Source organism: Saccoglossus kowalevskii, chromosome 3 (assembly GCF_978046115.1).
Source record: "Saccoglossus kowalevskii chromosome 3, keSacKowa6.1, whole genome shotgun sequence".
In the NCBI taxonomy this organism is placed as follows: Eukaryota; Metazoa; Hemichordata; class Enteropneusta; family Harrimaniidae; genus Saccoglossus; species Saccoglossus kowalevskii.
Window position 1 is genome coordinate 15,732,117 of NC_140643.1, and position 17,865 is coordinate 15,749,981.

The 17,865-nt window shown below is 35.8% G+C and overlaps 2 protein-coding genes across 2 annotated transcripts in view; one reads left to right on the forward strand and one right to left on the reverse strand.

Annotated features, from left to right (window-relative positions):
- Positions 1-5,400, forward strand: part of LOC102802576 (gamma-tubulin complex component 6-like) — a 32,662-nt gene extending 27,262 nt beyond the window's left edge. The window contains exons 24-28 of the mRNA XM_085496817.1: positions 658-712; positions 1,066-1,165; positions 1,280-1,341; positions 2,102-2,301; positions 5,192-5,400. Of these exons, the coding sequence (XP_085352943.1) occupies positions 658-712; positions 1,066-1,165; positions 1,280-1,341; positions 2,102-2,301; positions 5,192-5,310 (536 nt within the window). The 3' untranslated portion in view covers positions 5,311-5,400. The remainder of the gene's footprint in view (positions 1-657; positions 713-1,065; positions 1,166-1,279; positions 1,342-2,101; positions 2,302-5,191) is intronic.
- A 5,745-nt stretch (positions 5,401-11,145) lies between these two features.
- On the reverse strand, positions 11,146-17,610 carry LOC100374596 (protein meiotic P26-like). Its single transcript, XM_002740820.4, has 2 exons — positions 17,449-17,610; positions 11,146-12,407 (listed from the first exon to the last, which is right to left on the reverse strand). The coding sequence occupies exon 2, from the start codon at positions 12,397-12,399 to the stop codon at positions 11,434-11,436; it is 966 nt and encodes a 321-aa protein (XP_002740866.1). The 5' UTR covers positions 12,400-12,407; positions 17,449-17,610; the 3' UTR covers positions 11,146-11,433.
- Between the last annotated feature and the right edge of the window lie 255 nt (positions 17,611-17,865).

The following is a 17,865-nucleotide window of genomic DNA, read 5'->3' on the forward strand; positions in this document are numbered from 1 at the left end:
ATTCGTCTTTTTGCTTGATTTGTTTTGTTCAAATTGTATTTTTCACAAATGCATTTGAATTGTTTTCTACAATTTTCAGAACAAAAGAATCCACAAACACTTCCTGTGTATTTATAAGTCACATTTTTAGTTCAAGTATTGTTTTAACAAGTAGCCCTTAAATCAGAAAATTACTGACTGTTATGAACCACTTATTAAGTGTTGACAGTTCCATAAAGGCTGAATACGAAAATTTTATGATTTTATGTTATTATACATCTGACACCAAAAACAATTGAATCATCCATTTGTTGTTACAGATTGCACATTATACTCTTCGGTTGCCTTTCAGGCTGTTATGTCTAAGTACATTATTACTACCTACAGGAAAAGATGTATAGTAATAAGGTTATCAGAGGAATACTGCAAAGTATGCACTCAGGCGGTACAGAATTGCATCGACCTATGTCCTGCATCTGTCAATGTGATCACTGTACTGCCTTTGTGCATACTTTGCAGTATTGACCTGTTTTAAAGTCCATTCCTGTAATATTCTGAAGACTTATTTTACTGCCAGAGTGGAGGTTTACATCGATCCTGTCTGTATTCACGTGTGTTAATTTATTCAGCAATATCCATTTGTGTATTTGATATAAACTGTTCTCCATTTCTTGATAGCTCTGATGAACCATGCTGGCAATTCTACTCAGTTTAGACACTTACAGCTTTTCAGGTAATAATAACAATACTACATTTGCTTAACTCAAAGTGCATCTGCAGTAGAAGTACACATACACAAGCATTCACTGTATCCTGGATTATTAAAATATGACTTATTATGACCATAGAGAAACCCCTGTCATTTATGTAAATGCTACTAATATGTCAAACACTGTAGTCATTTACTAGGAACCAGATTTTATGAACATACCCACCCTGTACTGTGATTTGAATATTAACCTGGTACCTCTGATAGCATTGTGATCAATAGTTTGTTAATATGTATTTTGGGGGGTTGGGGGTACTCTCTTATTGGTATATTAAACCATTCCATGCAAGCTTTTTAATAGTCTGTGTTATCTGTAGGCATGAAATGCAGCACTTTGTTCATGTGATGCAAGGGTACATGTCTAATCAAGTTGTACATGTTAGCTGGCTAGAATTCCAACAGCAACTCAAAGAGAAGGTTAGTATAGGTCTTGCCTCTTCCTTCATACTCTGAGTCATTAACATGGTATAGCATGTATTTTTCGGTATAACACATTGAAAGTGATAATATTTATTTGCAAACTTTTTTCAGGTTCATAACTTGGATGATTTACATCACTGCCACGCTGAATACCTCAATAAAGCTGTCTTCAGGTAAGATTCACTGCTTTGACTCGCACACATCCTGTATTTGATGGTAATCTTGTTAAGATAGCGACAGGCAACACTAAGTAATATTTTATATGTGATTGAGATATTCTCCACCAGTTATTAACAATGTATGTGTTTTCTGAAAGGCAAGATATTGGAGAATATTATCATGTATCCTTTGTGTACATATTTGCTCAAGAGATTGAATTACAGATGTTTCTATATAAACCTCTACAATAATAATCTTTCAAATGGAGTCTCAGAATTTGTATGTGCTCTTTAAGTACTGATGCTATAGTCTGTCAAACTTTTCAAACTCAATTTCATGGATGCGTTCGTGATCTTGTGTCCATAGCGCAAAATCAGAGGCTTATCTGAGCTGTAAGACAAAATTTTGTTCAAATTAAATTTTGAAGAAAAGATGACATTTTTAATAGTCATAATATTTAAAATTAGTTACTCTGAAAGCACAAAATCTTTTTTTACATTTGGTCACGTATAAACAGCTAATTTATGTTCAATATATTTCTAAACAATCGTACCATTGTTATACAATGAAAATGTGGTACACTTCTGGTCTCCCAGAAACTGATGAAACTGTGCAAAATATGTTTATTTGGTCCAAAATTAAAAATGAAATTATAGAAAAATATATAAAATTGTGCAAACTGTTTTGGCAGGAAAAATTATGGCGTCATATGAGTTAACAGAATTTTTAGCTCAGTATATCAAATAAAACTATTGTTTCTCCTCACTTAATCAGGTCCCTTTTGAATGATAAAGCATCCGCTGTTATGAAGATTATCACCAACATTTTGTGCCTGATATTAAAGTTCCGTACACAGCTGGTATCTGTCAATTGGCACTATGATCCCCTAGCTAGACACGCAGTGCATCCTGCGTTTGAAAACATGAAAGCTTCGTTCAAAGCCTTCAAAGAGTACTCAGGATTCCTATATAAATGTAAGTTTTGATTTATTTCTTCATAAGACTAAAATCAGTGTATATAATACATGTACCTTCTCACTGTTGAGATGTTTTTTTTTTTCTTGTATTTTGACTTTCAATGAATTTGCATTCATGCAGTTGTGTTAAAAGTGAACTATGTTTTTTTTAGCGCAATCATTGATGAAATCAAGTCGAGCCAACTTTCTGTTTTTCACTTCTGCTTAAAGCGAGAGGTGTAGTCACCTGCGCACATGTGAGAAATGAGTCCCAACCACTGATAACAACAAACACTAAAAACGCAAAGGCTCATGGGTAGAAGTTTGTTTGTGAACAATGACACACTATGGCCATCTGACGCATACACAGAAGACGACACCCTCGCTTCAATAATCATTAGTCTTATGGCTTTGATACTTTCTAGGAAGGTGCCTTGGATGGTTCTTCCTCAGATGTGGTTATTTTATTTCAATCTTCTAACTTCTGTGAATAATTTTGTCATTTTTTTTAAAAAATTGTTTTTTCAACTTCTTTTTGAAAAATGACTAGCCCAATTGCTTTGATATTTTATATGAGTACCTTGAGTGGACTTATTTCAAATTTTTTTCATTTTCTGATGACAGTTTCCATGGCACTATTGTAGATCAGAATGCTTGCAGACTATGCATTGAAAACGACAGTAATCAGTGTTCTCTCTCTAGAACATCATATCCAAACAGTTGTTACCTACCGTTAGCATCCACATAGCTCACCTTTAACTATCATTTGATGGTGTTGATCAAAGTTATTGTTATTTTGTGCTGAATTGTTCACATTCAGCTTTATCTCGGCGAATTCATAGTGTACATTTATGCTTGTGAAAGACACTATAAAATTATTGATGGAGATTCTGTTGTATCAATAATTCCTTTTCTATTCTTGAAAATTAATCCATGAGTGGTTAAAAATGCAAATATGTTTCAGCATCACATCTGGCAAACTATTTAATATGAATTTTGAGCATTCCTGAATTTTTTTTTTCTAATCTGCCCTGCTCCTGTCAGACTTCATTCATAACAATGTTGAATCAGTTTATAGACACGCCTTCTTCACCGCAAAATTAACAATCAACCCATTTACTATAGGCCAGCATAGTATAATATAGATGGCATTGAACCAGGGTAGTCAGTCTCATTACCTCATCATAATATTTAAATAATTACCTACAAATAAATCATTGATAAAAATCTTTGTTTACAGGTATGTGGATTGTTTACAAGCACCTTATTGAGTTATGGAGTGGGTTTCTTTACCTCAGATTGTTCCCTCAGATTAGGCTGTGAATTTATATAAATCAGCCGAAAGGGATTAACTTCGTGCCCCACCTATCAACCTTTGATAGTACTATCAGTACAAATCAGAAATCTAATTAAATGTTCGTACTAATAAAAATAAGTAAACTCTACCCATACTCTTGAGTGCCATATTTTTTTTTTCGCCCAAAATTTTGGTTCAACATTTTGACTGTTTTTTATGAATTTTTCTGTAATTTTGTTTGATAATTTTGAACCAAATGGACATAATTTCAAAATCAAAATTTGAAAACAAAAATATGTGGGTTTTATTTTGTGAAAGGTGACAAAAGTCAAAGGGTCAAAGTTCAACTCATAAAAGACAGTTGACTCTAGCAGTCAGGATATTTATTCTTATGATTTGAAATTTTTGTTTAAAATAATTATATAAATATATTTTATTCCAAAATACTGCATTTTTATGTATTGTATAATTTCAGTTGGATATTATCATTATGCATAAATACCCAGAAAACACACAGATTTCCCATAATCCAATATATATCTCTACTGAGTCAAATTTCACAATTTTCCCGAGATATCTTTCCAATAACCTACCCAGCAAAACATGCTTCAATGCTACACTAACAAGCATGGCTTCCTTGGCAACCAATTTGTTTAGTTGTCATGTTGAGTAAAATTTGGACCTTTGACCTCTTGCGTGATTTTAATGAGGTCATTATCAGCTGTTACTCAAATAATGTAAAATTACGTTCGTCCAGTGATCAATTTCATTATGATGTTCATGTGCGTTGTCTGTTGCATCATTTTGTTCATTACCTAAATGGCTGAAGTGGTTCGTACATCTATCATAGCTAGATTTCAGTGAGTAGGTCTGTACTCAATAAAGGTCCAATCTTTTTTAAATTGTCTGTCATTTGAGGCCATGAAAAGTAACATCTCCTGGGGAGCTTCTTTACCACACAGTTGTGTATCCTATAACAAAGAAGAGTACAATGGCCTATTGAAATAACAATACCCTTTGTATTCTGATACCACAATAAAAGCAGTGGATATGCCCTTACTGAATAAAGAAGTCAAAGTTCACTGCTACGCTTGGTCTGCCGTGAATGCTGACAATTCAATGAAGACATTTACTGTTGCTCTAATTGCTTTGGATATGTGTTATTATGAAATGGGTCATGGGAACGTATTGGATGTTTTCAGTCTCGCTGCATCATTTTGTACTTTTGTGTATTGTTCCTTATTGTTCCAGTTTACTGGATGTCTTTGATATAATGAGCTTTTCAGGGGATTTGTCGTTGGCCTTAGTGGAAATAATAATCTATTGTTTCTTTTCAGTATTTTAATTGTATTCCACATTGTTTTGTTTCTTTCTTTATATGAGTAATTTATTGCATGATCCGCAAGCGATACACTTCTCTAATACTGATTTATAATCTTACACCACTATAATTTTCAATGAGTTTTATTTGATCCAAACAAAGTACACACTCTGCTTTGAGTGCTTTAAAAATACTAATAATAGTGGCTTCCCCATCCCCAATTGTTCCTTACAATTCCGTCTAATCATTCTCACGATCACCATTGATATTTCTCTTTATTTCTCATTTTAGTGGTCAATAAACTCACTCGTGGATACCAGCCTCACTTGGATGATTTCATCTTGCGTCTTAATTTCAATGGTTTCTATGACAACAAAGTCGGATTGGTCAAGCCTCCATTTGAGAGATGATTATGCCTGCTTATTTTAGTTCTCTTTGAAATGTACTTTTGTTTTTTTTCAGCGTTTAGTTTTTGGAATAACATCCTGTGAAAACAATCATTATTACCTACATGTGCTTGTTGATTATTTAGCTATTAGATCTTGCTAAGATATCATACAAAATCTATTTTGTAGGTATTATAACAATTTATCATGTGTTTGACAGCAGGGGCTTTTCTGCATAAAACAAACAATGCTTTTGAACTCAATAAATATGTGCCTTGATGTCGCCGTACTGTCAGTCAACTGTCATAACTGGATTAGAATGCACCCATTTGGAAAAATCACCCATTGTAAGGACATCAACCATTATTTTTGATCTTACATTCACAAAAAATACTTAATGAGATGACATTCACCACACTTGCTTTAAAGAGGGAAGTCTAATAGAAAATACATTCATCTATAGATAATGAGATGCATATTTATTCAGATGGATTCATGCATAATTTAATATGTGCATAGTTAATGAGAGCCATGCATGTATAATAATGTGATGCATTTGTGCATAGTTAATGGATGTATTCTTGCATAATTAATGAGCTACACCACTCAAGCTTTTAAAGGTGCTACATGGAAATTTTGATCATTGCTTTGCATCATATATATATATATATATATATATATATATATATATATATATATATATATATATATATATGGGTCTGACAACCAGACAAACCAGGTTTGAATTTGTGTAGTCAGCATACATTGTCTCTTATAAAGAGAGTTTAAATACAAATATGATGTTCCCTATCTATCTTATAAACAGTTCAATAAGAAATCATTTATTATCGAGTGCTGCCATTATTCTACTATGTTAACCAGAATTATGTTTCTTTTTATTTCATTCAGGGATTTTCATTGTCATAATGCCCTTGCCTAAATAATCTTATTAAACTGTCAGTAACAGTTTTTCGATTTATATTTTTGTATATTGAGAAAGAAGAATGTATGTACTGTATAATTTCTTTGTATTGCTAATAAAAACCTGATTCTGTAAAAAATAAAACTTGTTTCAGTCTTGTTTTCAGGTTTGTACGTAAAAGAGAGTCTGTGGTCACCTGAGCTACTGTATTACCTTACACTCTGCAATTAGTCCCCATTCGAACGAAGTATGAAAACGGGGACTTATAATTCGGTCTCCGTCTCTGCGTCCTTTCGGAGTCATATTTCAGAATCCTGTGGACCGATTCCGTTCATTCTTTGCATGTGCCTAGTATCTTATGTGGGACATATGCACATGCAGTGGTTTAGTGATTCGATTCAAAATGGCTGACTGGCAGTCATCTTGTTTTTTCGAAAATGTTGTATTTTGGACATGCTTTGTCAGTTGTCATTCAAACTTGGTACATAGCTTATACATGTTAGGACACATGTCCATGACGATTTATTTTGCAATTGGATCAAAGATGGTCGACTGGCAGGCATCTTGTTTTTTTTATGCGGTATCTTGAACGTGCTCTGTCAGTTTTCATTCAAATTTAGCACATACATGTACTTTATACATGTTAGGATGCATGTCCATGACAATTTGTTTCAAAATCTAGTCAAGGATGGCCTATTGACAGCCATCTGACTTTTTGGCCTTACTACTATATTTCCACAATTTATGTACCATTTTCATCCGTATTTGGCACATACATCATACATATCAGTTTGTTTCATAATCAGATCAAAGATGGCCGAATAACGGCTGTTTTTATTTTTGGCCATATTACTACTACACGGAACACGTGTTTTGATGTAAATAAACAATCTGTTGTATACGCCACTTGGAACTCAAGTTTCAAGGACACGCTCGCGACAACCCCTCCGCTTTAATATGATGAGCACAAAGAGAACTTTCAAAAATTTAACTGGGACTGTGTCATTTTCAATGACTTGTTAATGCTAGTTTTCTCATAAAAGCAGGAACCAAATTACCAATCATGATTAATATGCAATGAAACACACTTTTTACATGCATATTTTAATAAATGTTGTTGACGCCTGGTAAAAACACCCTGGGCCTATACTCTGGGGTGCCCTCAACTCGTTAAATGTCTAAAAACAGAGGGGTGGGCTTATACTCAGGGAGGTGCTTAGGATCAGGGAAGTACGGTAGTTATTGTTATGGAATGAACTTTAGTGATGGATACATCATATACTGAATGCGACAATATATCGGTGATTCTGCACGTACATTTAGTTAGTCTGTGAAAGCTGTGACATGAGTGGTGTTTATTGCCGAGTTGGCATTTCTGTGTTTCGCATACACAAAGGGTCTGTCAGGGAACTGGCAAATGATTGATCGGTGGATTTGTCCTGGTTTATTTTCATCATTACCGATAAGTGACAGTTAGCACGTTCATGTGGACAGTTGATAACGTGTTTAACTTGTTGTGGACCTGTACAGTAACATGTTGTTTACCTTAGGTCTGATGCGATGAAGGATGTGTGTATGTGCGTTGGGAAGTTTTGTGTATTTTGCAAATAATTTCACGCACTGCTTACGTTTGACCAGGTATATTACATTTAGCATCCATTGTTTGCATATTAAATAGCTAATTTGCATATTGTCAGTAACTACTTTAAAAATTGGCGGACGTCAAATGTTGGGTTAACTATTTCAATTTATTCAACTGAATGAATGAATGAACAAATATTTATTATGTAATTTGCATTATTGTTGATGTGGATGTTGGGGCCACGTTCGTCTCCTGAATATAGTTTCTGGGTGTACAGTAGAAATAACGTTCATTTGATATCCGAATTCATAAATGAGATTTATATTCCAACACAAAAGAAATAAATAACTGTGTCATTACAATGGCATGACATTTAAATATCACGTCATACAGATAAAAAAAAATATGTTTGCTGTTTCGAAAAACAATATTTACTCAATTTCACCGGGTTTAATTGCTGTGCCGAGATCATCGGACTATCCAACTAGAGGCGTCCAGTGCCAGTTACGGGCAGTTCAGCCAATAAAAACAGGCGATTGATAATATCCGGCCCGTAGAACGTATTGTTAATATTTAACGAATGGCAATTGACAACTTATTGAAACTGTCTGTTGATGACTGTGTCCCATGTTCTGCCGCCCATCTAACGACGTCTTTTCTAAAACCAAAAGTTCTATAAATGTCAAGGTATTGTTAGGAACTTGTTCATTACTTCATGCCAAGTGTTATCTTTGTTAGATTTGTGAATATCAAGATGAGATTTATATTTAAAATTCATTTCATCACATATTTTGGATATTCGTTGATCGACGCAATTGTTTCGTGATCGAAGAGTACTACTACCCTGGTAATATGATAGGAATGTGCCTTCAGAAACTGAATATATTGGACGTGTAGGTTAACCGTAATTTATCCTTGTACCCCCCCCCCCCCGCCACTACTACTGCCACCACTGAATGAGAGACTATTTATGCTTGGGAGGAACGCATTGTTAGTCAATTTTCAAGGATTATTTGTTCAACTCCGAATTTACCCATACCTACAAGTAACAATTTAATATTGTATGACTCGGAGTCTATTGAAGAGGTGCGTATGTATAATACATTTCAAAGTCGAAAGCAAAATCGCAAATACTTCGTCATGCGAACATAGTATCTATGTATATTCAGAATATCTTTATAACAAATGGTTACATCGGACATGATTAAATGAATACACAATTTTAATTGCTTCCGCTATGTGCTCACTAATATTATGAAGGAACTGCTATAATAATAATAATGATAATAATAATAATTATGATAATAATAATAATAATAATAATAATAATAATAATAATAATAATAATAATAATAATAATAATAATAATAATAATAATAATAATAATAATAATAATAATAATAAGGCCAGTGCTTGATTTTAGATTGTCTATATAATATGGCGGTATGGTGCCATGGTTTACGTACTAGTTAAAATCATGGTCACGTTATAGTTCCGGCGACCACTTGTGGTTTATGCGCTGTAGCCGTCACGTGACTATGATTTAACTGGTTCGTGTCACGGCTGTTGCGAATTAGGGAGTTTCGGCCAATGAAATTGCCGCTGTGAATACGCATGGCTTAGTTAATGCATCTGTTTCATATTCTCAGTTGTCGGCGCTTTATGGCACATAAGTACAGAATTTCTTGAACGGCAACTGACCAATTCAATTAACTTAACCGTGGTACAAACGGATAAACAATAGACTCCATTTGACCATCAACACCGTCTTATCATGGATGGCTACATCTAAACGAAAGATTCCTCGGTCGATGACCTTGGCATAGTGAAACATAATTCGATGTTAAGTTCCAGGCTACGATACTTGACATGTGTGATTATTTCTCACCAAGACGGTCAAGCATTCCTAATACGTTTGTTATTCAGTGTCAAAGATATCAAAGTGTACATTTCATTATGATTTAATAACTATTAGTCAGGTATTGTGATATATAGCCCCCCCCCCTCCCGCAATGCGAACGGTATAAACATTTTTACTTCAGCGGTTTGATAAATGTATTTCGTTCAAAAATTCTCACAATGCCCAATTCCTTATTTGAGGAATAAAAACAACTACCATTGTCGCGCAGAATGAATTCTAATTAATATAAATAAATTTTAGAAGGATCTGTCTCAAATGATGATTTCGCGAAGACGCTCGCTGAAAGATCGGTGCCAATTGCAGCTGTAAAATAAAAATGAGAACGTTATTTCTTTATTTCAATGATCGGTGGATTTATATTGCAATTAATTAGAGCTCATCTCGTTAATTCTGTCAAACCATGTATGTATCTGCACCGCACGTATCCCCGTATTGAACGTCGTTGTCAGCCGCAGACCCACATAACTTCTGTCCAATGGATTGAAGTAAATACAATTAATCATAATACATTTTTTCGGTGTTTCTCGATGTTTAAGAAGACACCTTTTACAATAACGTCTGTTCGACATTTATCGGAAGCAGTTGACCGTTAAAATAAACCAATTGATCTCACTTAAACATTGCTCCCGTAAACAAACACACAAGCAAACAGATTGATAATCACAACGTGAATGAAAACAGAGTGGTTTATTGGGTGTAGAGAAATACGTCTTTACAAAGACAGGCATACAACGGGTAAGATGTATTGACAAAAAAGTAGTAATGTTGAATACACGTTTAAACTAATATGTATACAGTAGACGGTAAGTAGACGCGTATGTTGATGGGAAATTAACAACACTTGAACGAACAGATTGAAAAATGTGTGTGTAGATTTCATGAATGGTATAGCATGGAACTCTTAGGTAATATATTCAGTATGTGTAGTGTCGAAGGTGTTAATTTCATCAATGACATCGACTTACTTATATTAAAAGACTCGAAGCAAACTTACTATACTTTGATGTTCAAGTTGTCCATTTGGTTACAGTAGAAAACAAACACAAAGAACAACAAGCTTTGAACGTCAATATCTCCCCCGCCAAAATGATGGTCCAACGTTTCGGACATTTAAATTTTCCTGTAACTTCTTTATTATTTTGTGGACCAAATATTTTTAAAAACTTGAAACATTTGTATGGGTTTATTATTATGAATTTGACTTTGATCTTCAAAAGTTCAACCACCCTCTACTGCGTGCATTATTATCTAATTCACAATAAAAGTCTTAAACGTGTATGAAAACTGGTTAACTGACTTAAAACTAGTAGAAATGAACATAAGATGCCCATGTTGTCATTGTATGTATGACTTGCAATATGGCTGACCCAATTCACAGATTCAAAGTTGTCTGGCCAATGTTTTTTATTTTAAAATCGCAGATACGTGTACGTATGCAAGAAACAAAATAATGCACAATATATTCTATTATTTAGCATAGTTCTTACACGTTCTCATCAAATTAATCTTTGCCCGCTAAATTTGTACGTATTTACAACAATTTATATTACAAATTATATAACCTCACTTACATTGATTCTATGTATATTCCCAAGGTGTGTTTTTTGTTTTGTATTGAGCGGACAGTTTATCTAATCGAGCCTACTGGTATATTCAAAATATAAATTTGACGCAATATATGCAAAATGTACGCCGTAGAATTTTTTTTTAGAAGAGGGGGCCTTAATTGTCGATGATTTTTGGTTGTTGTTTTAGTTTTTCAGAGTCGTATTGATATACCGCTACGTAAGATTTCAGGCCTTCGGGGAGACTGCATTTGCAGCAGACCGCGAAAACGTAATTGACGTCGTCGATCTTACTGGCCGCTATGCCACGAGTTGTTGGTCCATCATGTCGATTTCCTATGATACCTACTGTCTCTCCCTTCATTGTAAGAACTCGAATTCCGGCACCCCCAACTATGATCTGATCATCCATATCTACAGAAACTCCAGTGGGGCCTGGCACGTGCTGGATTAGCCTGACAACGGAACCTTCCGGATCAAAAACTTGAATACGATTCGCGATGTCGGTAACGATTAGGAAATCCCTTCGGGTAAACCTCAAATACATCGGCGTGTCAAATTTACCTAAATCGCACCCCCTGCTCCCGATGGCTCGAATGAATTTCCCCTCTTGGTCAAGCACAATAACACGCCTTCGATTTCTGTCCACAGCGAACAACAACCCTCTGCTATTGACGGCCAGGCTGATTGCACCTTTGAGTTTTTCGCTGATGATTTCTTTCTCCGCTTCTCCGTCGTAGGTAAATTTGACGATGGCGTTGTTGTCGGCATCGTCGAAGTTACCGGCACCCAGCACGTAAATAGACTCATCATCGGCGCTGACCACCACATCCCCTGGATAGAAATTCTCCAGTTTCTCGCTCTTATGCGAGATGTCTCTCTGGAATTCCCCGTCTTTAGTGTACACCTTCACTTTCCCGTCACCGAAATCAGCGACAAATACGTCTCCCTTTTGCGAAACGGATATCCCACACGGCGTCACGAGTCGGGCCTCTTCTGGTCCATTGTCGCTCCAGCCGAAATCTGCGACTTGCTTGTAAGCAGGTTCTTCGTCGAGTTCTTCTTGTTGTTCACTGTCGTCCTCCCCATTTTCGACCGCTTGTTGTTGTTCGTCGTCAGACATCCTGTCACCTGTAAAACATTAAAACAGATTGATCAGGTTCCCTTGATATTGTTCATAAAACTCAGACACACAAATAAATTTCGTTGGTCCTGTTTAACAAGTGAAATTCCCGCGAAAGATCTTATGATATGTCTAACATACACTCATAACAAGTACGATGACAACACCTTCAATAAAACGAAGTTATGCTCATCCACATCAAACAAGGGAACGAACAATCCATACATTACGGTCAAAGCTGTAAATGACCAGATGACGAAAGATACGGCATGAACAATTAGTTTATTGTAGTTCAGTATATGTATAGCACAGTACAGTGAGATACGCTTCTGAAACGAGTATTCCGTCCGGTATACGTGTCTTCCTACGCGTGTACTATACAACTGTTCAACAAAGCCGTGCACTCATTATGCATACAGTCATTATTAAGCAAAATTACTAGTACAAATGTATATCTAATTCGTAGATCTGGGAGACGTGTGTTCAGAAATAATTTGAATATTTGCAAATAAATGTTATCCTAGTCGGGACTAATGGAAATATATTGTTATACAATTGGACTTGACTATTTATAGTGTGAATATCATTGATACAGGGTTAACTTCTTCATTTTTGCATTAATCTCGGGAATTCCTTCTTTGAGGCTTGAAATTCAATTATTTGAAAACACTAATCAACGTACAGTAATGACAAGCAGGGATTTCACGGCTGTAAACTAAGTTTACTGATCATTATTAATATTCTCCATACGCAGTATGCATTTTATAATTAACGCAGTTCTTACGTACATATCTATGAACCACTGTTACGCAATACGCAAATAAAACGACATTCTAAGCGCGATAAAATGTCAACCAACATACACATCTAGTGGGGTGCGTACGGCTCATGCTGCCTCAAAAGTGGCCTGACAGAAACAAAAATGCTTTATACACAATTATTTAAACCTACCCATTCTACAAGAAACAATTGTTCTACTATTGATACTCGCAACAAACGCAAGACGCCATTATTTGGCGTTATTGGTCATTTCGTCGCATTACCCAATTGTGATACGCTAGCGAAGATCTGTCGTCGTGCATCGTGAAAGCCACATTACGAAAGTCATCGATGTCGACCATTGACAGCAAATCATTGTCAATTTTGAGAAAGAATTAATTACTCTAAACTGTAGTAATCTATATAATTCATACTATCTCTATTATATTTACAGTTAAAGTAGAAATGAGAATTTCTATATAATAAATTATTCAGTGTTACCACGAATCTACCAAGGCAACTACAACATTGACACACGAAGTCGTGTTTTTGTGGTATGTATTTCTCTCCAAACTAAAAAAGATTAACCGAATGATCGATTTGTAAAATACCTGTTCATCAAGCGGAGCTGCTGAACACCACTGCAAAGCTATGGGCCTGCTGCTGAATACATAGAAGCGGCCGGGTGCGCGTTCGGTCAATGTTAAGGCTTCGGCGTTCTCCGCCGGAATCGCAATACGTTAGTTGTAAATGGATTAGTGTCGATATGAGCGCTCATATCAAATGAATATTAGCCGAGCTATCGGCACGTCTCGTGTTATTTAGTAACCAGCATCCTTGCATTATCGCTGAAGTAGCCCCGGTTTACACAGTCTTGACACAATGATTAATATTGGTCTATTGTTGCCATTGTCGTTGACTGCTATTAACGTGGCATTGGTAAAACCCTACACTTTAGACTATACAATGCTCTTATTGCCTGCTAATTGTTGGGTCTTACATCATTAATAATTCAAAACACGCCTTGATAATTGTTTTTTGACCGGGATGGAACGGAAGCGCTTACAAGTTTCTCGTGTAAGAGTTTGGATAAGACGATTAGACACAAATATTGAAATTTGTATTGTACAAGTTACGTATAAGCTAACATTCTAATCACGAGTACGCGTGTTATAGTGTACTTAACGTCCAACAATCTGGCGATGTGGCCGTCAAGTTCACTGCCAATTGTGAATATACTTATTATATTTAGTTTTCTTTATTGAATCTTTATTTATGCATACAAATTAATTTAATTATGATTACTAAGATCATGCCTTTTTAATTGCTTTACAGATTGTATTCTCTTTATTACATATTCATTCAGTGTTATACATATATAATTTCCCTCTTTCAAGGGGACTACTAAAACCAATCAAATGACAATTTCAAGGTCTTTATTAATTTTAATGCATATATCACTGTCTTATTCAGATCGATTCAGAATTCCTTGGATGAATATATATATATAGGAAACGCGAGTATTTCTGAGGAAAAACACATGGAAATCACGTACTATGAAATGCAATGTTTGTACGCGTTTTGCACAATCTCCATAATCATTCTTTCGAAAAGCTACATTTTTTATCATTCACGTAATAGACTGGCATTTAGAATTGGTAATTACATAATCCGCGTCCTAAATACGTCATAGAAAAACATACCGTTGTCATGGCAACACTATTATTATGCATGAATTGTAAAGCTTATTGAAGGTTATTTTTATCTTGTCGTTGCCTATTCAAGATCCCTATTGAAATTCGACGCACAGTTTTATATATATACATATCGAGTATATTTCATTAGAATGTGTTTTTTGCAAGGACAAATGACCCCTTATAATCGTGATGCGACTTCCAAGCCGAGAGCTAAATAGATCGATTGTGTTCGAGTGATGAATGCGGCTTTGTAGATATTGAATGTGTTGTTTACTGTCGCCGAGTCGTGCAGAATACCCAATAGGTATATAGGGATACAGTCAGACTGGTAGATCGCGTTGAACTAACTTGAACTTCAGTTGTCCAACCCGCCGATTCTTGAATATTATAACACCATTGCATCTACTCGCACTTCGCTTCACTATACATAAGTGGTAGGGTTCCATTGCTTATATTTATAATGAATCGACAAAAAATGTACCATGTATTCATATGAAAATCAGGTCATTACTCTTATGAGTGAATTCCAGAAATAGAATCACTAGACTGATATAAGGATATATTGGAGAGAAAACTGAACACACACACACAAAATGAACACGTTTGAATTATAAATATTATAATGAAACGAATACAGTGAGAAACGCAATATACACACCGTTGTGGTCGAATCATTATTGAGTGTATGCGAAAAAAAATGATTGACCCCTCCCGCCAAAAACACAATAAATGCATGTTTAAATCTGAGTATTGCAGTTCGTCTGCAATGATGACGTTCTCAGTATACTAGAGTAGTAGTCTTCGAGACACACATATCGACTGGCAAAGGTATGTATTATATATTATCGCCGTGTAATGAATGTACACATAAAACGTAATCTCCCTGCGCAATATAGAGACTCGTAATCATTGTGTTATTTGGTATCCATAGCAACGGCAGTATTTGAATGTAGTTCTGTTATTTCCATTGCTAGGTACGGTGATTTATTCGTCTATTTAATTCAAGTAAACATGGTCGTATCGTTTTATCGTTTATGGATTTAAATTTGCCATGGCACTGTGGCATGTATTTAATATGCTCTATTATCTGAGTGGTAGTTAATTGGAAAGGGTTGAGATGTGGTACATATCATATATATACAATATATGTGTATATTTGCATTTATTGATCATTTTATTTAGTGGTATCTTAACAACCAACGCGAACAGCTGCCTTTTCAGTCACGCGGCTCGACTCCAAACTATTGTACCACGACGAGGTAGAGAATATTTGACTTATGATTTTACCCATGTTGGATTAATTGAATGGTAAAAAGACAACTAGAGTAGCCTTATCAATTGTATTTAAATAATACACACCGACCTAGTTACTAGAATGGAAGCGACGCCATGAGCGGGTTATCTCAATAAACCACGGTTACAAGAAGTAACCGTGAATAAATTCAGGCCCGGCATACTCAGAGTGATATTAATCATTCATTGCATTTCGTCGGGTGTCTTTTAGCTCCATGTTTCGTTCGATGTACTTGTCCCGAATAGTAAGCTACCGGGCAACGTGGACAATGTCATAACAATGCCCCCTCCCCTCGGACACTTACAGTTAGACTGATTATCCTTCAACTTCTTGAGTAGGACGAGTGTGAATTCGTGGCCTTTTGTTTGTTTTGACTCGTTTGTTGTCACGAATACATCACTAGATACGTTATTGCGTAGCAATCACAGTTATTTCACAAACACCGCCGGGATCAGTCCGAACAAATACCATATACTTTTATCGTTCTAGCGTGTATTGAACATTTTAGTCGAATTATGAAGGAAATCTTCAATTTTGACAATAGGCGTTATCTGGCCGACGACCCGAATAAAATATCCGATAATATAATGACTGTGGATTGAAGAAGACTGTCGAATGATTCACTCCGCATCCCGGCGAATGGAATGCCGTCTTTTGTTGGCTATACCATTATTCTAAACTGTATGTTGGCATTCTTAAGCTCGGGAGTACTGGGGCGTGTTATAAGGTGCTCCCGAACCCAAACAATTGCCAATACTGTTAATAATGTACTAATTTGAAGACTGGTATTCGTGATTTAATAAAATACAATCCAAACTTCAATTCTAAGTTACACTGCGACGAGCCAATATGGTTGCCATGACAAATACTTAGATTATAGTTCACGGGCTCATTTCATTAATGGCCACCGTTGATACCTCATCATGATATCGATCGATTGATCTACATTTAAATTACCGATTCATTTGTTTCGATTGTGCCGACTCGCAGACATTGGCACAACCACGCTGTTTTGAAATGCAAATAGACCATGTCCAGTAGTTACACGTAAAGTACGACAATTGAAAGAAACAACACGTGTATGGTTATAAAAAGAACCTGACATCAATACACACCGACCGATGTTACTACGTAATTTGAACCGCTACTGACATGTAATAGGAATAAACTATAACTTTTAACTAGAAACGGACAAGAAATAATCGAAAATAAAGTAGGTCTGAGAACGTTTCCTTCCGGGTTTAGTTTTAACGTCGCCGCTGCACTAGCGGTGACGGCGACTATAAACACGTCACTTACCTCGGTACACGGTTTTTCACACGTTAAAAATCCCGTTTAATTTTATGTCAGTTTCGCCTGTTTCCTACAAGTCCAATCAGACATCTACAGATGAACGCTGAGCTACGGAGTGAACGCAGTCTGTCTGTTTCAATGCGTTTTGCTTCTTGTCAGACACCAAAGTTCATCGGTTGCTAGGGGCACGACAGACAGATGCGCGCGCAACGTGTACGGCGTTGACCTCGCACGACCCTTTATTGCATGGCGGCAGGTAATGCTACTTGAACTGTATAGACTTTAAGAACGGAATCTAAATTCATAATGTTCATTTCATGGGCGTTTAATGTCAATGAGCAGACTACTACTACGCTGCAATGGGAAGGTCGTTACTAGGGAGATCTCATGACGTTAAAATAATGGCCCATTATTCTTACGTGT